The sequence below is a fragment of the Stomoxys calcitrans genome, chromosome 2 (genome assembly GCF_963082655.1).
Source record: "Stomoxys calcitrans chromosome 2, idStoCalc2.1, whole genome shotgun sequence".
NCBI lineage: Eukaryota > Metazoa > Arthropoda > Insecta > Diptera > Muscidae > Stomoxys > Stomoxys calcitrans.
In genome coordinates, this window is record NC_081553.1 from 222,536,289 (window position 1) to 222,560,943 (window position 24,655).

General features: G+C 34.3%; 2 protein-coding genes across 4 annotated transcripts; one reads left to right on the forward strand and one right to left on the reverse strand.

The window, feature by feature from the left end:
- Positions 1 to 3,482: 3,482 nt before the first annotated feature.
- LOC106090902 (uncharacterized) lies at positions 3,483 to 13,254 on the reverse strand. The gene is made up of 8 exons (XM_013257259.2): positions 13,052 to 13,254; positions 12,927 to 12,979; positions 12,401 to 12,589; positions 11,870 to 12,337; positions 6,837 to 6,906; positions 6,690 to 6,742; positions 4,275 to 4,457; positions 3,483 to 4,210 (listed from the first exon to the last, which is right to left on the reverse strand). Exons 1-8 carry the CDS (start codon positions 13,092 to 13,094, stop codon positions 3,743 to 3,745), a joined length of 1,527 nt encoding a protein of 508 aa, XP_013112713.2. The 5' UTR covers positions 13,095 to 13,254; the 3' UTR covers positions 3,483 to 3,742.
- Positions 13,255 to 16,744: 3,490 nt separating this feature from the next.
- On the forward strand, positions 16,745 to 21,493 carry LOC106090888 (ELMO domain-containing protein 2). Of its 3 annotated transcripts, none has more exons than XM_013257238.2 (4): positions 16,745 to 16,950; positions 17,004 to 17,170; positions 17,230 to 17,646; positions 20,742 to 21,493. In XM_013257238.2, the coding sequence occupies exons 2-4, from the start codon at positions 17,063 to 17,065 to the stop codon at positions 21,171 to 21,173; spliced, it is 957 nt and encodes a 318-aa protein (XP_013112692.1). In that variant the 5' UTR covers positions 16,745 to 16,950; positions 17,004 to 17,062; the 3' UTR covers positions 21,174 to 21,493. The 3 variants fall into 3 exon arrangements, with proteins under 3 accessions (XP_013112692.1, XP_013112683.1, XP_013112702.1); XM_013257229.2 differs by having other exon boundaries at positions 17,009 to 17,170; XM_013257248.2 differs by having other exon boundaries at positions 17,022 to 17,170.
- The last annotated feature ends 3,162 nt before the right edge of the window (positions 21,494 to 24,655 follow it).

The following is a 24,655-nucleotide window of genomic DNA, read 5'->3' on the forward strand; positions in this document are numbered from 1 at the left end:
GACACAGTTCCTTCCTCTAACCAACCAAAAAAACAAGATACCCTCCCTATTAAGCAGTGGCAAAAAAGATCTCATTTCTTCATTGCCTTGCATGTAAGTTCAATATTTATTTTATGTTTTCTGTTTTTTGCCAGCATTTACAAATGAAAATTGAAAAATTATGCTGGTCTTGGAACAAATTTTAATGTTTGCAAAAAAAAATGTTTGAACATTTCATTTAAGCAGATTTCTCTAGTTTGTAAATGAAGCCATAATTATAACAAATAAATGTTGTAAAGGATTAGCGGAAGGATTTAATTTAAAAAAAAACTGAGCAACATCATTAATCACTTTTTGGAGAACAAATAAATGAAACAGTCATTCGGAGGTTACCAAAAATTTTGACTGACTTACAAGAACGGTAAGGATCTTTTGCAGATGTGAATAATACATTAATGCTGGACAGAGAGCTTTCTGATCATGATTCACTTGAGAAAGTTTAGAAGTAATCTATTTGTCGAGAAAGAACAAATATTGTAAAATAATTTGCTTTCCACAGAGGAGGTACAGTGTACCTACTGTAGTATATGCCAAAGAAATACGAAGCCGGTATTACCACCACACAAAATGTGCGATGAAAGGACGACAACGCCGCAAGGCGAAGCGATGTATTAAAGCTATCAATAATGTAAGCTTTACGATCACTTGACAATGTTCAGAGTCGATCAGTTCAGTCGATCAAGATCACGAAACTGGTCACTACTTCTACTTCTAGTCTTAGACTAAGTATCGCCTACCGCGAGCGGAATTTGACAGCAACCAAATGTTTTTGTTTCCATCCAAAACACGTTTATCAGCACTTATTGTTTTCTCTATTTTATATATTTTTGCTCGAATGAATAATGAAAAACGAACCATTGAAATTGGAGTTTGACAGCATTCCGCTTGAAAATCTGAACAGAATACTCAGCTTTAGTGACTTATCGACCCGATAAATTGAAGTAGATGGTAATATACAATCAGCTGTTCTTTGTTTACCGAATGCTTCGTTAAATTAGTTATGTCCGCGTACTTTTCCAAAAACAATTTGTCAGTAGAAATTTGCTAGGAAAAAAAAACTCCAGCAGAAATTTGGAGCCTTTCATTTACAAAATTCTCCATATAAACAACTTTGGCAAACGATCGACTTACAGTAAAAATTTTTGAACTCTTAATGCTGATTGCTACATAATATTGGCATAACTTCTAACTATCGACTAATTTTGCTTCATCCACACCTCAGCGGTTTTGATCGGCTCGTGCGGCTTAAATTGAGCAGCTGATTCCTGCAACAAAAATCGGCTATGTCGAAATAATAATACTAAAAAATTTTTCATGCTAATACATTTTGCTCGCTTGTCTCTATATATTTCTTCGAATATTTTTCGTCCAATTAATTGAACGATATGTCACCAAAATGCCATAACCTCTGCCGTGATGGCATTTTCACTGGTGCAGGCACATCCTCCCGCCGAGACAAAGAAGGAAATAACAGACAGGGTAACAGACACAGCTAGCGTGCTGGGAAAGAACATTTTACCCTACTGTAAGTGTCCGACGATGGCGGCGAAGAGAATACCTCCTAGTCGTTGAGTTCCAAGTAGCAGTGACACGACTGAAGAACAAAAAGGCAGCAGGAGCCAACGGGTTACACGCTGATCTATTTAAGACCAGAGGCGACACGCTGATAAGTCGTATGCATCAACTTGTCTGCGCAATATGGCTAGAAGAACGCCCGATGATTGGAACCTCAATATAATATGTCCTGTACACAAGAAAGTAGACAAGACGAAATGTGCCATCTACAGAGGAACAAGTCTCCTCCCCATCGCATACAAGATACTCTCCAGCGTACTGTGTAAAAGATTAAAACCTAAAGTCAATGAGATAATTGGGCCCTATCAATGAGGCTATAGACCTAGTAAATTCACTCTAGACCAGATATTCACACTGCGCCAAATCCTCGGAAAAGACCCGAAAAGGACAAATCAACACCTACCATCTCTTTGATGACTACAAAGCCGCTTTCGATAGTCCTTTAAATTCAAAGGTATTTCAAGCCATATCTGAGTTTGGTATACCTGCAAAATTAATAAGACCCTAAGGGATGACACTTGCTGAGACACGTTCCTCAGTAAGAATAGGAAAGAATCTCTCCGAACCATTAAATGCCAAACGAGGTGTCAGACAAGGAGACAGCTTATCGTGTGATATCTTTAATATCCTGCTGGAGAAGATTATACGAGATGCAGATGTAGGATAGTACTCACAAGAGAACATACGCTACTCGCCTATGCCGACGACATCGATATCATCGGTCGGTCACCGGAAGTAGCAACTGCAGCCTTTGAAAGAATCGAAAGAGAGTCCGTGCAAATGGATCTAGCAGTGAATGAAGATAAGACGAAATGGATGGTTTCAACTCCCAAAACGCCTTGTACAACCGAGCGGATAAAGAGAATGGAGAAAGTTGGGAACCACAACTTTAAGTGTCAGCAACTTTATCTACCTCGGCACCGCCATAAACGAAAATAATGACACCAGTTTTGACATAGAGCGAAGAATAATACTGGCAACAGAAGCAGTTTACAACCAAGGCCACCTCTCGGTAGACGAAGATCTCACTATACAATACACTGATACTACCCGTGTTGTTATATGTTTCTGAGGCATGAGTACTTGTGAAAGCAGACGAGGCCGTTTTTGGAGTGTTTGAGAGAAAGATTCTTCGAGTTAATGGAGAATATAGGCCAAGAGGTGTATGACGACGATAGCATAGTTACACGTATCAAAATACATCGGTTACGTTGACTAGATCAGAGTGGATGAAGAAGCTACAGCACACAAGCCATTTGAAGCCAAATGACAAACCGAGACGACCAAAATCCCGATGAAAAGATCGAGTGGTGGGAGACACCTTGAAACTTGGTGTCAGAGATTTTAGATTAAGCGCAAAAGATGAAGGCCCTTGGAGCGCTATTCTACGTTCGGCTAGTGGAACAAATGTTCTGTCATAGCCAATTAAAGTAAAGTAAGTAAGCTGTCCATCTATGGTCTATAACTACAGCAATTAGCTAACCTTCTCGGTATGTCTAGTCGTTTTGTCGTAGGCCGATTTTCAAAATGTCTTAATGCAAAGTTTGGATACCTCAAAAACATGCTTAAATTAGTTATCAGGCCAAAATACTTTACCGATGCATTTTGAAATAGTATACAATGCGAAAATTTTGCACCGTGGCATTTTGAAACATGATGCATTGTTCGAATGTATAGCAACTACATTTTGAAAGTCGGCCATACATTATATACACAGGAGTATTATAGTTCTAAACAACTTTAAGTGTATTCGTGTACTCAAAAATTTGTGTTAATTTGCACAATTTGTTACCGAAAGTAGTTCGCGTATTTGCAAATTATAACTAAAGGTTTTTTTCCCAGCTGTAATTTGATGCATCGACCAGCTGTTTAATTCAAATAAATAGCAAAAAAGACTAAAGGCTGTTTTTATTATCCTCCAATTTTTTTTACTTTTAGCACAGTACTTCTTATCAAATTAATGATTTGCTTTAGAGAAAATTATTTGAATACAAGTTATGATGATTCTCTTTGTGAAGAATTTATTTTCATGGAGAATATTACTAAAGCTCCACAAGGCTTGATTAGGTCCAAAGGAATTTTTTATATCGTAAATGAATCGGAGAATATTTTGTTTTTCTTCTTTTTATCACAAAGCTAAAGCTGCAAATCTTGACCTCTTGTGTACCGAATAATCAATTTTTTCCGCAAAAGTTTTACCCCTAAAGGTAAAACATGCATGATCCACTTCATACAATGTCTCGAAGCCCAATTTTTCTCCAACTTTTTGGGAAAAAATCGATGTAAATGTTGATGTTATGGCTTTGGGTCTATGATCTCTTAAATGTTCGGGTAAATCTTGTAACTCTTTGGCACTACCTTCCTTTAGCTTACGAGCATATTCGATTAAATATTCTGTCAGGGCTAAGGCAAGACCACGACGCATATGTTCGGGACGAGTTGAAAGAAAATTCAATTCAATAAAACAATCAATACGCCACTCCTTGCATATATCAAAGGTACACTCAACTGTATTGAGATAATTTCCTACAGTTTTGAGATTTTCTGTTTGAAAAGTTTCGAAAAGTTCATCGAGGGTGAGATTAGCCGAGGGATTCTGTAAACAGTAGGTTAGGAGTTTTGATACAAATACTAAGGCTAATTGCTTCTGTAATACTTACAACAACTTTGTTTATACAAATGGCCACCAATTGTTTGGTTTTGACATCTCTGGCCCCCAAAGAAATATTATCCTTTAAAATTGTGCGTAGCAATTGTTCCATTTCCTTGTAAGTTTCCTCCGACTCACACAGGTCACAGGCTATACTGACATTTTCATATTTCATGAAACTGGTTACAAAAACCTAAAAAGGAAATTGTAGAGAAAAAAAGACATGGCTGTGCAAATTTTTTAACAGTGTAAAAAATAACATTTATACAAAATTTTTATAGAAAAATAACGTTTTGAAGAAATTTTCAATAAAATTAAAATTAGCGGGGAATTTACAAAACTAAACTAAACTAAAATGTTAACGAAATTTTCTATAGAAATGAAATTTCGACGAAATTTTCTATACAAATAAAATTTTGACGAAATTTTCTATGGAAATAAAATTTCGATGAAAATTTTTACAAAAATAAATTTTCGACGAAAATTTATACAAACAAAAAATTTCAAAAAACATAAAATTTCAACGAAATTTTCTACAAAAATAAAATTTCGACGAAATTTTCTATACAAATAAAATTTCGACGAAATTTTCTATACAAATAAAATTTCAACGAAATTTTCTATACAAAAAAACTGTCAACGAAATTTTCTACAAAAATAAAATTTCGGCGGAATTTTCTACAACAATAAAATTTCAACGAAATTTTCTATAGAAATAAAATTTCGACGAAATTTTCTACAAAAATAAAATTTCGATGAAATTTTCTATACAAATTAAATTTCGACGAAATTTTCTATAGAAATAAAATTTTGAAAAAATTTTCTATAAAAATAAAATTTTGACGAAATTTTCTATAAAAATGAAATTTTGACGGAATTTTCGATAAAAATGAAATTTTGACGAAATTTTCTATAAAAATAAAATTTCAACGAAATTTTCTATACAAACAAAATTTCAACGAAATTTTCTATATAGACAAAATTTCGACGAAATTTTCTACAAAAATAAAATTTCGACGAAATTTTCTATACAAATAATATTTCGACGAAATTTTCTCCTAAAAAATAATATTTCGACGAATTTTTCTACAAATATAAAATTTCGACGGAATTTTCTACAAAAATAAAATTTTGACGAAATTTTCTATACAAATAAAATTTCGACGAAATTTTCTACAAAAATAAAATTTTCTACACAAATAATATTTCAACGAAATTTTCTCCAAAAATATAATTTCGACGAAATTTTCTATAAAAATAAAATTTCAACGAAATTTTCTACAAAAATAAAATTTTGACGGAATTTTCTACAAAAATAAAATTTCAACGAAATTTTCTACAAAAATAAAATTTTGACGAAATTTTCTACAAACATAAAATTTCGACGAAATATTCTACAAAAATAAAATTTCGACCAAATTTTTCTATACAAATAAAATTTCGACGCAATTTCCTATACAAATACAATTTTGACGAAATTTTCTGTTAAAACTAAATTTCGACACAATATTCTAAAAAAAAATTTCAACTCAGTATTATAAAAAAATAAATTTCGAGCCAGTTTTCTACAAAAATAAAATTTAGACAGAATATTCTAATTATAACAGTAAAGCTTCGAAAAAAAATCCAATAAAAAATAACTTCAACGAGATTTTCTATAAAAAATAACTTCGACGAGATTTTCTGCAGAAATAAAACTTCGACAACATTTTCTGTGAACATAAAATGTCGGCGAAATTTTTTATAAAAATAAAATTTCAACAAAATTTTTGATACAAATAAAATTTTGGGGAAGTTTTCTATAAAAATAAAATTCCGACGAAATTTTCTACAAAAATAAAATTTCGACGAAAGTTTCTATACAAATAAAATTTCGACGAAATTTTCTATACAAATAAAATTTCGACAAAATTTTCTATGAAAATAAAATGTTGACGAAATTTTTACATAAAAAAGTTTCGACGGAATTTTCTACAAAAATAAAATATCGACGAAATTTTTCTGTAAAAATAAAATTCCGACGAAATTTTTTATAAAAATAAAATTTCGACCGAATTTTCTATTTTCTATAAACATAAAAATTTGACTAAATTTTCCAATAAATAAAATTTTCACGAAAATAAAATTTCTACTAAATATTCTTTAAAATTAAAATGTTGACTTCATATTTTACAAGAATTAAATTTTGACAAAATGTTTAAAGCAAAAAAACGACATTTTTCAAAAAAATAAAATTTGGACAATATTTTGTGAAAAATAAATTACAGAAAAAATAAAATACTGACAAAAAAGAATTTTCCATAAAATTAAATTTTAATAAAGTTTTGTATGAAAATAAATTTTTTGACAAAATTTTCTTTAAAAATAAAATTTTGACGTAATTTGTTTTGCATTAGCTGCATCTAAAAATACATGATACACTTACATCAACAGCTGCATCGTATAAATCCTCCTTAATTTTAACTATTTCAATATCACCTTAAAACAGAATACATCAAGAATTTATTTTTACTCGTAAATTGCAAAAAAGGTCACCAAAGAACAAAATGATCTGTAATCCAAAGATAAATACCATCACATATCAATTTAAGGCATTCCGCTGAAGCCATTCTGTTGTCAATTTCTTGGAGAGATAAAAGTAGCTAAGAATTACTTTTCCGTATTTGATTATTTTATGCGAGTTTTAGGGCTTGTAAAATTTGTCTTCTTAATTTGGCACGACCGTATCGCAAGCGTAAACCTTTTCAACTAAATGCTGTTTTTAAGTTTTCACTCGCACTTGCACTTGCCTCCCCAAATGAACTTGTTAATGAAAATGATGATGATCATGTTGGTGGTGATGGTGATCATCATCATGATGCTCTCAATTGCTGTGGGTAAGGGCAGATATTACTTACTTACACTCGTTCATTGAATGTTGGTTTTGTTACTCACTGAAATCATATTTAGCCAAATTAATAATAATAAAACATGCAGATTGAGGACAATTTTCATTTTCCTACACTGAAGGAAATGAGACTGCGTAGTAGTTGCAAAAATTTTTTTGTTTTTCCATTAGTCATAAAACAGTTAAATTACTGGTATATCGCTTTAAAGAGCATTGCTTGAGAGAAGACATTTATGTTGATTGCTATGTAAAGTCCTTAAAAGCTATGGCATTTTATTATGATTTTTAAGTGGAAGTGGAAATTTTATTTCTATAGAAAATTTCGTCGAAATTTCATTTTTGTAGGAAATTTCGTTGATATTTCATTTTTGTTGAAAATTTCGTCGAAATTTTATTTCTATAGGAAACTTCATCGAAATTTTAATTCTATAGAAAACTTCGTCGAAATATTATTTCTATAGAAATTTTATTTTTATAGAAAATTTCGTCGAAATTTTATTTTTATAGAAAATTTCGTCGAAATTTTATTTTTATATAAAATTTCGTCGACATTTTATTTTTGTAGAAAATTTCGTCGAAATTTTATTTTTATAGAAAATTTCGTCAAAATTTTATTTTTATAGAAAATTTCGTCAAAATTTTATTTTTATAGAAAATTTCGTCGAAATTTTATTTCTTTAAAAAATTTCGTCGAAATTTTATTTCTTTAAAAAATTTCGTCGAAATTTTATTTCTATTTCCTCGAAATTTTATTTTTATCGAAAATTTCGTCGAAATTTTATTTTTATCGAAAATTTCGTCGAAATTTTATTTTTATCGAAAATTTCGTCGAAATTTTATTTTTATCGAAAATTTCGTCGAAATTTTACTTTTATAGAAAATTTCGTCGAAATTTTAGTTTTAAAGAAAATTTCCTCAAAATTTTAGTTTTAAAGAAAATTTCGTCGAAATTATATTTTCATAAGAAATTCCATCGTTTTTTTTGTAGAAAATTTCGTCCAAATTTTATTTTTATAGAAAATTTTGTCAAAATTTTATTTTTATAGAAAATTTTGTCAACATTTTATTTTTATAGAAAATTTTGTCAAAATTTTATCAAAATTTTATTTTTATAGAAAATTTTGTCGAAATTTTATTTGTATAGAAAATTTTGTTGAAATTTTATTTTTGTAGAAAATTTTGCCAACATTTTATTTTTGTAGAAAATTTCGTCAAAATTAAATTGTTTGAAAATTTCGCCAAAATATTATTTTTATAGAAAATTTCGTCGAAATTTTATTGTTATACAAAATTTTTGGAAATTTTTATTTTCATAGGAAATTTCGTCAAAATTTTGTTTTTATAAAAAGATTCGTCAAAATAAATTTTTTTATTAAAATTTCGTAGAAATTCTATTTTTATACAAAATGTTGTCAAAATTTTATTTTTATAGAAAATTTCATCGAAATTTAAATGTTATTTTTTATTATACAGAACTTTTAGAGATTTTCTCTATAAAAGTCATTTAGTTTAGTCAGTTTAAAAAATCCCTTATTACCTGTCACATTTTTTTCAGTGTATATGGACAATGCTTTTTTAGAGCAAACTATAACAAAATTTTCTTCCAGCAATAAACTATATAAGAGTTCATTTTTATTAACCGACGCTTTTGTAGGCTATCATCATTGTTTTAGATTTTTCTCTTTGTTATTGTTATTGTTGTGCACCAAATGTCTAGAGAAAATTAATTGAATTCGATCGAGTTAAATTGTGTACGGTTATTACACATAGTTGGGCTTCAAAGTATGGGTGCATGACAAGTCAACTTTTAGGGAAAATAGAAAATGACCTTAGCGGGTGGAGGAGGCACAAATATATCTCGTATAATATTGAAGCACACATAATCCGAACTCGGACCAAAACAGAAGGTCTCTTATCGTTAAAGCAGAGTATTCTGTTTAGCTTTCGGAATTGTTGCTTAGAACTAACAAAAAAGGCAGTTATTTATTTCACATGTTTTTAGCCTAAACGTTTTTTCTCATATAGAGTTTGACAGATTGCCGCATGAAAGTGGAACTGAATACTAACCCTTAGTAAAAACTCAGTTACAATCAGAAGGTTGACGATCACGTTTATTTTGCTCTCAATGGGCGCTCCGAAGAGTAAATATTCCCTAGATGAAAAAATTAAAAAAAATGAAAATTATTATGAAACGAACACATTTCGGCAAATTTTTTCCTTTGTTTTTTTTATATGGAGTTTCAAACCGAAAATTGAATTGCAACTCGAAAATTGGTTCAGATTTAGACATTGCTCCCATATATATGTCAATCCGATTTGGACTAGTATTTCAATAGTTTGGTCATTTATCAACCGATTTATCAACACGAAAATTGGCAAAAAGGATACCCTTATGATTCCCGGTATTGATATTGAATTTAATAGAAATCGGTTCAGATTTCGATATAGCTTCCATATATATTTTCCTCCAATTTTAAATAATACTCAATTATTAAGTTATTTGTTAACCGACCTTAACTCTTCTGATACTGTTGAATTTCAAAGAAATTTCTTCAGTTTTAGATATTGCTTCCAATATATGAATCATTTACTTTTAAGGCCTTTGCTAACCCATTTATCAATCGATCTTCTCAAAAATTGGTAAAACGATTTACTCTATGGCTCCTACAATGTGTACGGATTTTGATCGAAATTCTACATATCAAATTTAGCCTGCATATCCAATATGGTGTAGGGTATCAAAAGGTCGGCTTTGCTCGATTTTACCCCTTTTTACTTGGTTTTATATGGAGTTTCATTGAGAAAACTGAAGTTCATACCCATCTGAAGGAGTGATCATGGACCCTAGCATAACCTCAAATTCGTGTCGCAGGAGTTTAACATATGTGAACCATGTTGCTTCGAAATTGAGGTTGCGCCCAATGTCACTTTTCGAAATAAAAAATTGATATATTGGTTGCCCAAAAAGTAATTACGGATTTTTTAAAACAAAGTAAATGCATTTTTAATAAAACTTAGAATGAACTTTAATCAAATATACTTTTTTTACACTTTTTTTCTAAAGCAAGCTAAAAGTAACAGCTGATAACTGACAGAAGAAAGAATGCAATTACAGAGTCACAAGCTGTGAAAAAATTTGGCAACGCCGACTATATGAAAAATCCGCAATTACTTTTTGGCTAACCCAATATATATGGTCCAATTAAAAACTTAATTGGATATTTCGAAAATTTCAATAATTTTTTTAATTGGATCAATTAAAAAATTAATTGAAAATTTCAAAAATATCAATCAGTTTTTAATTGGTTGAATTTAAAAGGTAATTGGAAAATTCAGAAATTTTCAATCATTTTTATACCCTGCACCACTGTGGTACAGGGTATTATAAGTTTGTGCATTGGTTTGCAATGTAAGAAAGAGAAGAGCTAGACCCATTGATAAGTAAACAGATCGACTCAGAATCACTTTTTGATTCGATTTAGCAATGTCCATCTGTCCGTCCGTCTGTGAGTCCATGTATTCTTGTAATCAAAGTGCAGTTAGTATTTGTTGTCCAATCATCACGAAATTTTGCACATATGATTGGCCCAAGGACAAACGCTATTGTTTTTGTAAAAATCGGTCCAGATATAGCTCCCATATAAATGTATCGCCCAATTTGCACTTAAATGGCCGTAGTAGCAACAATTTTCAACCGATCTGCACAAAATTTGGCACGGACTCTTTTATCACTGATTTCAAAATTTTTACAAAATTTCATCTAAATCGGTTCAGATTTAGATAGAGCTCCCATATATATGTATCGCCTGATTTGCACTTAAATGGCACAAAAATGCACAAAATTTGGCACAGATTGTTTTGCTACTGATGTTAATATATCTGCAAGATTTCACCAAAATCGGTTCAGATTTGTATATAGCTCCAATACATATGTATCGCCTGATTTACGCTTATAAGGGTGTAATAAAGACGATTTGTAACCGATCTGCACAAAATTTGACACGCATTGTTTTGTTACTGATCTTAACATATTTGCGAGATTTCATCAAAATCGGTTCAAATTTGGATGTAGCACCCATACATATTTATCGCCGGATCTGGGCTTCTTTTTCTGATCTATATTTTCTATATAGACGGTTTTTAGTATCTATTTTTGATGAGTTTTTAGCTCTTTTGACTTTGATGAATTTGTTTATACATCGAAATTCTCTCTTTTTGCTCGAGTTGCAGTTCAAACAAACTCTTGAGTGACGCGAAGACGTGAGATAAACAAACAAGCTATTAATTTCGTGATTGAAACCGATTTTATTTTTTTTTTCTGTGTAACGTCCAGGATTGCCATAATACCTCTTCACATACAGGTGTAGCCCACCGAAGAAATACATCTATTGTGAATGGTTGAGTACAGTTTTAATGAATTATTTATAAGATTACGTAAACAAATCTTAATTCATTTTATTCAATGGCAGTGCCGCACATGTTTTAAAGTTTATTTTTTACAAATATTTTACAAATACAAATATTTTCACCATTTTTAAATGACAAACGGGTAACGCCATTCTAAACCGACTTGCACTGGATTATCTTTACCATTTTTTGCCTTCAAGGCTTGATTTCAGACTAAGAAAATTAGAAAAGTTTTTCGATGGTTTTTTCTTATGAAAATACATTTTTGTATTTACCTTCTTTTTTTACAACAATTTGAACTAATAACCTTAAAGCATATAGATAGCCTGTTGACTATCCTTGTGTATGGGACCTATGCGTTCGGCAAAGGTTTTTCCATTATATTTAAAATGTGTATAGGGTATGGTATTCAGCACTTTAAATCCGACCGCCTTTCCAACATTTTGCGAATAATTTGAGGTCCATAGAACAGTAACAGCTTGTGGTCGTTTCCCTTGCAACGATGGATGTAAGCGTTCCAAACCAATGCCATCTTTTAACTCTTTAGCCAATTCAATGGAGTGTTTGGCCAAGGCCTTTGCTATACCCTTTTGGCCCCATTCGGGCAGAGTGGCCATGAACATAAGCTCGCAGGTACATTGCAAATTTAATTTTTCAAAAACATCATAGGCAGCATCGGCTTCGATCATGTAGTCCATTAAAGATTGCGTCTGGGAAGATTTGGCCTTTTCTTTGCGGAATTTTAGGAAGAATACGTCATCGCCATTTTCGGGAATGTACTACAAAAATATATAGGGATTAAGTAATTTAAAGGATTTCTTTTGGAGATCATCATTGTTTACCTGTATTTTATTGAAAGATACTGCAATGGGTTTTCCAGTTGCCTTTTCAATGGCTATCAATGAGACACCATCTTCGCTGGTTATTCTGCTGAGCTCTCTCAAATCCTTTCGTGCCTGCACATTTTCGGGTAAATTAATTTCAGAACCAATGCTGACCATTTCGTATAGAAAGAAAGAGCCATCTAAAACCTGCGACAATTGTAAACAAAAATTAAAAAAAAATATGTTACAGTCTTATTTCAATGTATCATAATTTTGTTAGTTGCCATACAAATTTCGGCAAATGTATTTTTTATACATCACTAATCAACACATATCAATCTGTTATGGGCCATTAGCCTTAGCATGCCTTTATACCGGCTATGCTATTAACATAGGCATGTTTTTATTCAACGGTCACTTGTATTTACGTCGAATTCTGTTATCACATCTGTTACTAAAACCTCATCAAGATAGTGATAATCAACAATAATCATCTGATTTTGTTAGCAAATTGTTTGTGGGTATATTTTAATTAGATACGCACGTCCAAAGACTCCTCCAACTTGTCTTCTGTTAAAGAACGTATTTCGATCTGGCCTGCAAAAAACAAATCAAAACGTTTTTTTTTATTATCAATTGTACTAAACGCATGATGTCATTTGATAATACCATCGCAAATAGTACTCCAGAGTCTTCCGCTGGGTGGCTGCATTTTTTCAAAAAATTCTAGAATGTGCAATGAATATCCAATGAATAGTTTTGATCTGTTTGCAGGTGTTTTTCTACCCCAAACGTGTGCGGGCAAAAAATTTCCAAACTAAAGTAAACAAGCGTCTGGATTGAATACCGTCCAGGGGGAGACTGATAAAAACCGGACAAAAATCAACCAAATACGTTTGTTCTAATGGGCATTTTGAAAAGAGAAGAGATAAGTAATTGAGAGATTGTTGTTGACATATACAAACAAAATTTGTGTGTATTATAATACATAAAACAAGTAAAAGCGTGCTAAGTTCGGCCGGGCCGAATCTTATATACCCTCCACCATAGATCGCATTTGTCGAGTTCTTTTCCCGGTGTCTCTTTTTAGACAAACAAAGTAAAGGAAAGGATAAAAGAAAATAATTGCTATGCTATTCGAGCTATATCAAGTTATGGTCAGATTCCGACCATAATGGAATGAATGTTGGAGACCATAGTAGAAGTCATTGTGTAAAATTTCAGCCAAATCGAATAAGAATTGCGCCCTTTAGGGGCTCAAAAAGTAAAATAGGGAGATCGTTTTATAGGGGGGCTGTATTAGGCTATAAACCGATTCAGCCCATATTTGACACGTATGTTGAGGGTCATGTTGTACGAATTTCACCCAAATCAGATAATAATTGCGCCCTATAGAGGCTCAAGAAGTCAAGAACCGATTATGAATCGATTTGAACCATACATTCCACAGTTGTTGAAAGTCATAACAAAACATCTCGTGCAAAATTTCAGTCAAATCGGATAAGAATTGCGTCCTCTAATGGCTTAAGAAGTCAAGACCTCAGATCGGTTTATATGACAGCTATATTAGGTTATGGACCCATATGAACCATACTTGGCACAGTTGTTAGAAGTTGTGACGAAACATGCAAAATTTCAGCCAAATCGAATAGGAATTGCGCCCTCTAGAGGCTCAAGAAGTCAAGATCCCAGATCGGTTTATAAAGGGTGATTTTTTTAAGGTTAGGATTTTCATGCATTAGTATTTGACAGATCACGTGGGATTTCAGACATGGTGTCAAAGAGAAAGATGCTCAGTATGCTTTGACATTTCATCATGAATAGACTTACTAACGAGCAACGCTTGCAAATCATTGAATTTTATTACCAAAATCAGTGTTCGGTTCGAAATGTGTTCATTCACCGTAACGTTGCGTCCAACAGCATCTTTGAAAAAATACGGTCCAATGATTCCACCAGCGTACAAACCACACCAAACAGTGCATTTTTCGGGATGCATGGGCAGTTCTTGAACGGCTTCTGGTTGCTCTTCACTCCAAATGCGGCAATTTTGCTTATTTACGTAGCCATTCAACCAGAAATGAGCCTCATCGCTGAACAAAATTTGTCAAAATTTGAACACATTTCGAACCGAACACTGATTTTGGTAATAAAATTCAATGATTTGCAAGCGTTGCTCGTTAGTAAGTCTATTCATGATGAAATGTCAAAGCATACTGAGCATCTTTCTCTTTGACACCATGTCTGTAATCCCACGTGATCTGTCAAATACTAATGCATGAAAATCCTAACCTCAAAAAAATCACCCTTTATGACAGCTATATCAGGTTATGAACCGATTTGAACCATACTCAGCACAATTGTTGAAAGTCATAATAAAACACCTCATGCAAAAACGGAATTAGAATTGTGCCCTCTAGTGGCTCAAGAATTCAAGACCCAAGATCGGTTTATATGGCAGCAATATCAAAACCTGGACCGATAAAGCCCATTTACAATCCCAACCGACCTACACTAATAAGAAGTATTTGTGCAAAATTTCAACGGCTAGCTATACTCCTTCGAAAGTAAGCGTGCTTTCGACAGGCAAATTTTGTTTGTTTTTTTCAAAAAAATTTTCATAGAAATTTTTTTCCAAAAAAAAATTTTATTGATTTTGGTTTTTTGCTGAAATTTTGCCAAACTTTACTTCTATAGAAAAGTTTCACGTTTTTTTTAGTACTGGATAAACAAATTGTGAAAGACAATAATAAAAGTAATTTTATAAATAATTGGTTTAAAATGTATTCTGCCATTCACAATAGAGATAATTCTGCAGTTGGCCACACTTAATTGTGAAAAACATATCATGGCAATCCTGAAGACAGGTGTTCTGCATAAACCTGCTCTGATTGTTGTAGAAGATGGCGATCCTCGTCAAGCTTTTTATAGGCGAGCAAGCTTGTTCCGGTCTATACGACCGATCGCCGCAGGAACATGATGGCCATTGCTTATTTAAAGACGCCAATAACTCGCCTCGTCGTATCGAGCATCATAGGCACTCCGATTTAATGCAAGAGCCGGTGCCGCACGGCCCCTCACTGAGACTCTCCGTTCGATTCCGCTGACTGTTCGCGGCTGCCGTTGTTATGGAGCATTCCATCATCCGCAAAATCCTAAAATAAAACCGGAATAGTATTTGCCCACCACTCCTTTAGACCATCTGAGGAAATTGCCAATAGCGATACTTCTTAATGTAGTCATCACTGATCTACTATGGTGGGTATTTACATTTCTCTGTACTTTTGAACTTGAAACAGTTCCTAAACTAAACGACATTGGGTTAGCAACTCCTCTGATATGCTCTTATCAATGTTATATATCAATATTTTCGGTCAGTATAAAAATCAAGACCTTTTCTACGCTTGGCAAATGTTTATCTTACCCACTTCTTATCTCAAAAACATGCGTGATAGTTAAATTGAATGTCATGGAAGTTAATAGACCAATTTTTTTGTAAAGTGGTAAATTTCGTGGGAGATGCACAAGTAAGTTAAAAAAAAAACAAATAATACATGCAGGTGTACAATTAATTTATAAGCTCTGTTTTTTTTAAATTGCAAAACATGTGTGAGCATAGCAGTTAATTGAAATTCATTACATTTTACCATTCACAATAAAGGTTTTTCTGCAATTGGCCACATTTATTGTGAAAAACATATGATGGCAATCCTGACAATAGATATTCTACATAAGCCTGTACTGGTAATTTATCCAGAACTTCGTTGTCCTGGATAAATGTAATTTTCATACCAATTTCATTGCACTGCACTATGTGGTGCAATCTGCCATTTTGTCATCAAGCTGATCATACTTTTGCCAAACACGGTAAGAAATTTGTGTGCGTGTGCATACATAAGCAGAGAATATGCGAGAAAGAAGATAACAAAGAGAATACAAACAAAAATCTGTCATCTTAACGGCTGTTCGCATAAGACCACCTTTTTAAATTCTGTTTTAAAAAACAGAGTGAGGGCGTTATGCTTTGTTTTCTAGTGTCGTGTTAGAAAATGCAACTATGCAAACAAATCGCACAAAAGCAACGCGCAAAAGCTAAACAGAATACTAAGCTTAAAGCTGAGTATTTTATATGTTTTCTCAAATAAATAAAGAACCTCGTACTCCTGAGGTTAACCCACATCTACATACCAATTTTCAATTTTTCAAAACAGAGGTGCGCCCTATAGAGTGCATTTTGTCCTACCCGGATATAGGCATAGCGTATCGTCATTTGTTGTTATTTAGGCTTTGGTCAATGAGAAACTAAAAAATTACATTTGGCAACACTTTTAGGTACTAAATCACGTCATGTCATAAACAGCTGATGTATAACAAAAAACAGGCCAACACAGACGGGATGCTGAATAATTCGTTGCATATAACAATTTAACTCTGGTTTTAAATTAAAATATTGTCATAAATATAAAAATAATACTACAGCAATCAAACCGCTACTTTCGAAGTTTCATAGTCGTTTATAAGGTAAAAATTATTACCATGACAACAACTTAGGTGAAGTGACATAAAGGGTGGGTATTTTGTGTTTTCATGCGCCTTGTAATCAAACTATTACATGTACTAGAACAGTTTTGCGTTGCAGATCGAAAGAAACACGTAATTGCGTAGTGAAGTCAAAAGACAATGATAATTATGTTCCTTTTGGATAGAATACTGCCACTGGTCTTTCATTTGATAAGGCCTTTTATAAAGTGGTTTCTGCACACCTTTACTAGGTTAAGTGAATTACAGGTAAGTTGCTGTAATATATGAAATTTAAGTATTATATTTTAATTATTTTTTGCTTACAGCGTATTTGCTATGGTGCCCGTCCCGGTTGCAGCCGTACGAAACAAGTTGAAAAATCTTTGTACTTATCCAAACAACCGGAAATTAAACAACTCCTAAGGGAATTAGATGAAGCTGCAGAGTTTTGCAGTGATGAAGAACTTCTCTTATTGCCCTCGAAAGCAGTGGCAGTTGTACAAAGAGCAAAACGTATCAAACCAAGAATTCATCCCGACTTTGCGTCCCTCTTTGGCACATGTGTCTTACACATATGGAGTTATAAACATCTAATGCATCAAGTCGAAAGATTAAGATCCGAATCATATGATTCACAAAATTTGGAACATGAACAGAAACTTTTGGAATTGTGGAAACGCCTAATGCCAGAAGAGGAGTTGACGGGACGTGTTTCAATGCAATGGCAGGATATAGGATTTCAGGTAAAACATGAAAAAGACGTGAAATCACATTCAAATGGGCTTATTGATGGAAATGATTTTTTTGGTAGGGACACGTAAGAACATAAGAAAATTAGGAAATTCTAATTCCAGTTTGAAGTAAGGGTTTGTCGGCAATATACATTTCAGTAAGAGAATCTCAGTTGACGTGGCTTTCTTTTAACAATGACACGTGATGTTTGACAAAATTATCATAATTGTTATGACGTAGAAGTGTTTGTTATCATGTGCTATGGTTGGCTATCCACTAGATACGTTTTTAGTAGCTGTTACATCTAGTGGAATAATATTTAGATCTGACAGAATGCCTCCCTTCGAACTGCTCCTGTCTCATCAGTTCTCATGTGGACCACCTCAATCAGGAGACAAAGAGTCTACCATTGCAAAGACATAACTACATGCGAACTAAGCTATTCCTTTTGGCCTGTTATCGCGGATACCATCCAAATCATCATCTTGTGTATAGGTAACACCGCCCAGAATCCATAAGGTAGATCTACGTGATCTAGAGCGTGAGGTTCAGCACTACAATAGAGAACCTCTAGATCAAGCGGGTCTAGACAACATTCATGCAGACAAGATAGAAGATGCGGTAAATGGCTAACGGGTGAATGTAGTCCTTGAAGAATAACCGGCTCCCGTTGCGCCTGAAGAAATTGACCTGCCCGGCAAACCAGAGTAGTTCTGCCTCAATAACATTCCGGCAGATGCAGCCGCCTCAACTCCTACAGAGCAATGATTGATGCCGACGTGCAAGATGTATGTCTTGATTGTGACCAGGGACCACACGACAAACGTTACCTGTTTAACTGTCCTGCCAGACTCAGATCCCTCTGAACGCGCCCCAATTTAGTCGCAGAGTTCTTGGATGTGGACACTCAACAGAATCAAGCAGACGAAAGAGAGAACATAACAAACTACTACAACAGCAACATGGCTAACTAATTCAAAATCCTTCCTTAGGTCAGAACCACTGTTCTTGTAGTAGTAGTCACATTTTTGTATGTCGAGCTGGCGATCCCCGTTAAGCCACGGGTACGTAATGACCATTTGTTATTTAAATGCGCCAGTAACTCACCTCGTCATATCGGCTATCAAAACACTCTGTACTTAGGTGCTACCCGGCTGAGACTCTCACTCGATACGCTGATTGTCTGCGACTGCAATTGTAATTACCCCGTACATCTAGGGAGAATTCCGCAACCTTTGGACGTGCACGGTCGATATCATTATGACGATGAACAGCACCACAACCTGTTTGGTGCTCATAGTTATCCCCTGACGAGCCGTCCTATGGTACAGCATGAGCTTGTTAAGACCTCGGCAAATTTATACGGTGATGGTGTGCAAACCATTCATCGAGCTATGCAATTTACGAAATCGAGCTGAAGCTTAGAACATGGAGATTCTCCAAAAAGACTGGACAGGAGTGATGCCTTTAGTGGCTAAACTAATGGCGAGGAAAGGAATTCCGTACCGTCCGATTCTGAGCTCTTCGTATTCTTTCCCTGCTTCAGTAGCCTGATAACTCGACCCAACGGAAACTATGAAAGTGTCCAGAAATAATATTGAGGACCTTAGTTAGGTGTTCGTTGATCATTCATTGACTCTGAGACCATTAACGCAACATTTGGCACTCCCCATTCTTAGTTTAGATTTTGGACGTTATAGTAGAAAATTTGAGCCAAATTGGATAAGAATTGAGCTCTACATTAGCTCAAGAAGTTAAATCATGAGATCGGTTTATAATTGCAAATTTTGCCCATAAACATACCATTAAAGAAAAGGGGCAAACTTCTCACATATCAATGAGTGCAGCCCGGTTCAAGTTTAAGATCAATGATAAGGGGCCTCCTTTTTATAGCCAAGTCAGAAGGGCATGCCGCATTGTGACACCTCTTTTAAGAAGAAGTTTTAACATGGCATAGTACCTCACAAATGTCGCCAGCATTAGGTGGTTATCCCCTCAACCACCGCTGAAAATTTTATGATGGTCTCGCCAGGATTCGAACACAGGCGTTCAGCGTAATAGGCGGACATGCTAATCTCTGCACTACGGTGGCCTCGGCTGTATAAAGCTATACATCGATTCAGACCATACTGAAAATTGATGTTTGAGGTCATAGGAGAAGTTATTTTATAAAATTTCGGATTTTTCGGATAAGCATGGCGCTCAACATAGACTTAAGAAATTAAATCTGGATATCGGTTTATATAGGACCTGTTTCAAGTTATGCACCGATTCCAACCATACTTAAAATTGATGTTGCAGGTCATAGGAGAAGTCATTGTGTAAAATTTCAACCAAGTTCAATAAAAATTGCGTTCTCTAGAAGCTCGAGTAGTACAACCGGGAGACCAGTCTATATGAGAGCTTTATCAGGTTATGGGCTGATTCCACCCATGCTTGGCATGGAAGTCATTGTGTAAAATTTTAACTAAAAATCATAAGAATTGCTCTCTCTAGTAGTTCAAGGGAGAGATCGGTCTATATGGGAGCTATACCAGGTTACAGACAGATTCAGGCCATGCTTGACATGGATGTTGGAAGTCACAACAAAAGTCATTGTGTAAAATTTCAATAAAATCGCATAAGATTTGCGCTCGCCGAAGGCTAAAGATATATAATCGTAGGAGCGCTTTATATGGGAGCTATATCAGATTTTGGACCGATTTAGACCATACTTGGGATGGATGTTGTAGGCCAAAAGAAAATATTGTAGATCATTTAGCCTAATTAGCTAACAATTACACCCTCTAGAGGCTCAATAAGTATAATTGGGATATTGATTTACATAGGAGCTTTGGCCATTTGGACCATTTGCTGTCTTCCCCGATCTACATTGATAAGAAGTATCTGTGCAAAATTTCAAGCGAACTTCTTCAATCGTTTAGACGCTATCGCGATTTCACAGACGGAAGGACGGACATGGTTAGATCGACTTGAAATCTCATAAAGATCAACAAAATAGAAACGGAGTTATTTCTACAGTCAAATGCATTCCATGTGAACATAATAATTTTTGTTAAGAACAGAAAGGTTGTTTCTCTTAATAATTTTTTTTTATATTTTTCAGGGTGATGATCCAAAAACCGATTTTCGTGGCATGGGTATGCTGGGCCTGGAAAATCTCCTCTACTTTGCACGTGAATATAAAGAAGCCGCCCATCATGTACTTCTACACTCAAGACATCCCAAATTGGGCTACACCTTTGCCATTGTGGGCATCAATTTGACGGCCATGGCATATCGTCTACTCAAAAGCGGCGATGCTCAAACACATTTTTACAATTTAGCAAATGCCATTAAACAGCCATGCTCGCTGAAACATTTCCACAAATTCTATTGCTATTTACTGTTCGAATTTGATCGTTTCTGGTTGGAGTCCGAACCAACGAATATTATGGATTTCCGTGAAATCTATCAAAATTTTGAGATAACCATTATCGAGGCCTTACATAGAGAGACAACCATATTCAAAACCAATTTGGTAGTGGATCATGTTTAGTACATTGATTTTGATTAAAATTGGGTCAACTGTTCAGGTGTTTTTTGTTTTTAGTTTTTTATAAGATTAAAATAGAAGAGCCTTGAAGTTTTTTTTTTTTTTTTTGACAACTTCACTTACGAACAGAGTCGTTTTTTATCATCATCATCATCAACACCTTGGCTATGTTTCTCAGCTTAAATTAGAGAATAAAATTTTGATCCTAGTTCTTATGTATGTTTGTACTTTCTCTTAGATTAAAATTATCATTAATGTATTTATTGAACCATTTTGCAAATATTTACCAATAATAAAATGAAATTGACAATTTTTACAAATTATTCTCATGGTCATTGGCTCGACTTAATTCCCTTTGGGACAAACAACGTAAATAAATATATTTTTTTTATTTCAGATCATAAATACGACTTCCAAAAGATGCACATAAGTCCATGCCATGGAAGCAATTGTAGATGTATGGAAAAAAATCTATCCCAGATACATGTGTTGGAAAAGAATGGCTAGCGTGAAAGGTGTCAAACTTGGTAAGTGTCGTAGTCACATCGTAAACACGTTTTCGCGGATTGTACATATATTCGATATAATTACGAGCTACCAATGTATGGCCAAGGATGCACTGATGAGGTGAGGTCATGCGTACAGCTGAGTTGGAGGCCACCGTAGCGCAGAGATTAGCATGTCCACCTATAACGCTTAACGCCTGGGTTCGAATCCTGGCGAGATCAACAGAAAAACTTTCAGCGGCAAAATGCTGGCAAAATTTGTGAGGTACTATGCCATGTAAAACTTCTCTCCAAAGAGATGTCGCACTGCGACCCCCCGTTTGGACTCGGCTATAAAAAAGGAGACCCCTTATCATTGGGTTTAAAACTTGAATCGAACTGCACTCATTGGTATGTGAGAAGTTTGCCCCCGTTCCTTAGTAGAATGTTCATGGGCAAAATTTGCATTTGCATGCGAACAGCTGAGTACAATTTTTTTTTATTTTTGTTTTGATTTTACAGCAAATCGGAATGTTGATATCACAGCTGTTATATTTTGCTAAAATCTTAAAAAGATGTTCTATTTGTACCGATATTCCAACACAAGGAGCAAAACAGTGTTATAATGATAAAAATACAAATATAAAACGCATTTGTAGAAGACAAGTTGTAAAAAAAAGTTTATTTTTAAAACCACTTTGACATTTCAATTTACGGCATTTGCCACTCAAGGTATTTTTGTTGTTGTGGTAATGGCACAACCTCTTAATTGTACCATGGTATGACCATTGAAGTTGTTGTTGTTGTAAAAGTGTGTTGTTTATTGAGGTGATAGCCCTTGCCGCAGAAGGACTTCAATGGTTCAATCCGGTACTTACAACCGGCTGTCTAATGTGATTGAAAATTCCCCTAACAAAGTACGAAGCGCGCCTCACAGTGGTTGGTGTGTTGTGATCTGTGGCTTTCCTTTTCCATTGGCAAGAAATCTTCGATCATTAAGCTTGACTCGAAAAAGAAATAAACAAAAAATAAATAATTTTATTTAAATTGGAGTAAAGCCTAAAATTGTTTTAAAAAATTCCAAGAAAGATTTCATATGTTGGCCTCCCATTTACAAAACTCTCCAAATATTTTTCGCTCTCGCACTCATCCTAACTGGAAAACAAACGACTTTCCATAAAGGCCTAAACGGAATGGGCGATTTCATTCTATTTTTGACCAACTTTACTATAAGCTCACTACACTGTGCACAAACTTTTAATGCCGAAACTTTGTTTTTGAGCGTCGCGTTGAAAATTTCAAGTCGGAAATCATAACAAAACACTCCGTGCAAAATTTCAGCCAAAATGAGGCTTCTAGTGGCTCAAAAAGCCAAATCGAAGTACTACTTCACATGGAAGTTATCCAATCCCATCCTATGGTGTGGGGTTTACAATGATTAACAACTTTTGATGAGGCAGGCAAATGCAGCTGACACTATTATAGGCCTTAGGCTACATCCAGATTAGTCAAATATTTGACCCAACTTGTTTTGTTAGGTTCTCCCGGTTTAAATATGTCATGTACCCACCATAGACGATTTGCCTAAGTTTTTCGATTTTATTGACAAAATACGAGCATTCTAGAATTGGTATGTGAATATACATAGGTTTCAAAATATGTGGTTCATATTTTAAGATTCTTAGACCCATATGTCGGATTTAGATATAGCTTCCCTATAAACCCGATATAAAGCCGCAATTTTTGTCCGATTTGCCTGTTATGACTTCCAACAACTGTGCCAAGTACGGTCCAAATCGGTCTATAACCTGATATAGCTCTCATATAAACCGATCTCCCTATAAGACTTTTTGAGTTCTTTACAAGCCGCAAGTCTTGTCAGATTTGGCTGAAATTTTGCATGCGGTGTTCTTTTACGACTTTTAACATCTGTGCCAAGAACGGTCCAAAATCGGTTTAAAACCTGATATAGCTCCCATATAAACCGGTCTCTCGATTATCCTTGTTTGTTTCCTAGAAGCTTTAATTATGGTCCAAATCGGTTCATAACTGGATATAGCTCTAATAGCATAGCATTTTTTTCTTTTGTCCTTTGTTTGCCTAAAAAGAGATGCCAGGAAAAGAACTTGACAAATGCGATCTATGGTGGAGGGTATATAAGAATCGGCCCGGCCAAACTTAACGCGTTCACTTGTTTTTATTAAGTTTAGTTAATTTTTCACATCATTAATTTTTTTATGTGCTTATTATCAATTTACCATATTTATATTTTTTTTAATTAAATATTCAAAGTGCACAACGTTTAAGTGCTTGCCATTTATTTAGCGATAAAAGTGAATAACTTGCCCATATTATTTGGTTCATTCACCCCAAACGTTTAACTTAAACTTTTTCTCTTAGCAAATTAATCACTGTAAGCTATGTGCAATGTGTTGACAAGTAAAGAATATATTAAATATTGATCAAAGCGTCCATCGGCACGTCATTTGGACTCGTCGACTATAAAAAGGAGACTTCTTAGCGCGTGTATGTGAGATGTATCCCCGCTAATCCTTAATGGAATGCTAATAGCCAATTTTTAAATGTTAACCAATTTACCATATGTTGGGCACTATGTAGACGGGCCGTAGGCTCGAAATGGGGCCTGAATCCGAGGATAGTTCAATGGCTCTACAGGAGCGTGATTAGATCACTACTTACTTACGCTTCAGTAGTTTGGTGGCCTGCTATGGAGAAAAAGTGCAACATAAGGACCATATAACAAGTTCAGAGAACATCTTGTCCTGGCAAAGGCGGAACGATAAGGATCATGTCCTGACCACTGAAGACTATTCTAGATATCCGACCCATTGACATACATATAAAATGTGAGGCACTGCGGCTATGAGACTTAGGGCAATGGAAGAATGGATTGAGAGTGGAAGCAGCTCATACCACCGCGGTATAATCGAGGTGATGATAGGAAACCTGGAAAGAAGAGAAGAGGTTTCCGATCGGATA

Excerpts from the sequence above, each read along its gene's own strand:
- LOC106090902 (XM_013257259.2), bottom strand. The coding sequence starts at position 13,094 with ATGCAGCCACCCAGCGGAAGACTCTGGAGTACTATTTGCGATG. Across the intron at positions 6,907-11,869 it reads AACAGGCTATCTATATGCTT|CTACTTTTATCTCTCCAAGA; the intron begins TAAGGTTATTAG and ends AGTAATTCTTAG. Across the intron at positions 4,458-6,689 it reads TATACGATGCAGCTGTTGAT|GTTTTTGTAACCAGTTTCAT; the intron begins GTAAGTGTATCA and ends TTTCCTTTTTAG.
- LOC106090888 (XM_013257238.2), top strand. The coding sequence starts at position 17,063 with ATGATAATTATGTTCCTTTTGGATAGAATACTGCCACTGGTCTTTCAT. Across the intron at positions 17,171-17,229 it reads CTAGGTTAAGTGAATTACAG|CGTATTTGCTATGGTGCCCG; the intron begins GTAAGTTGCTGT and ends TTTTGCTTACAG. Across the intron at positions 17,647-20,741 it reads GGCAGGATATAGGATTTCAG|GGTGATGATCCAAAAACCGA; the intron begins GTAAAACATGAA and ends TATATTTTTCAG.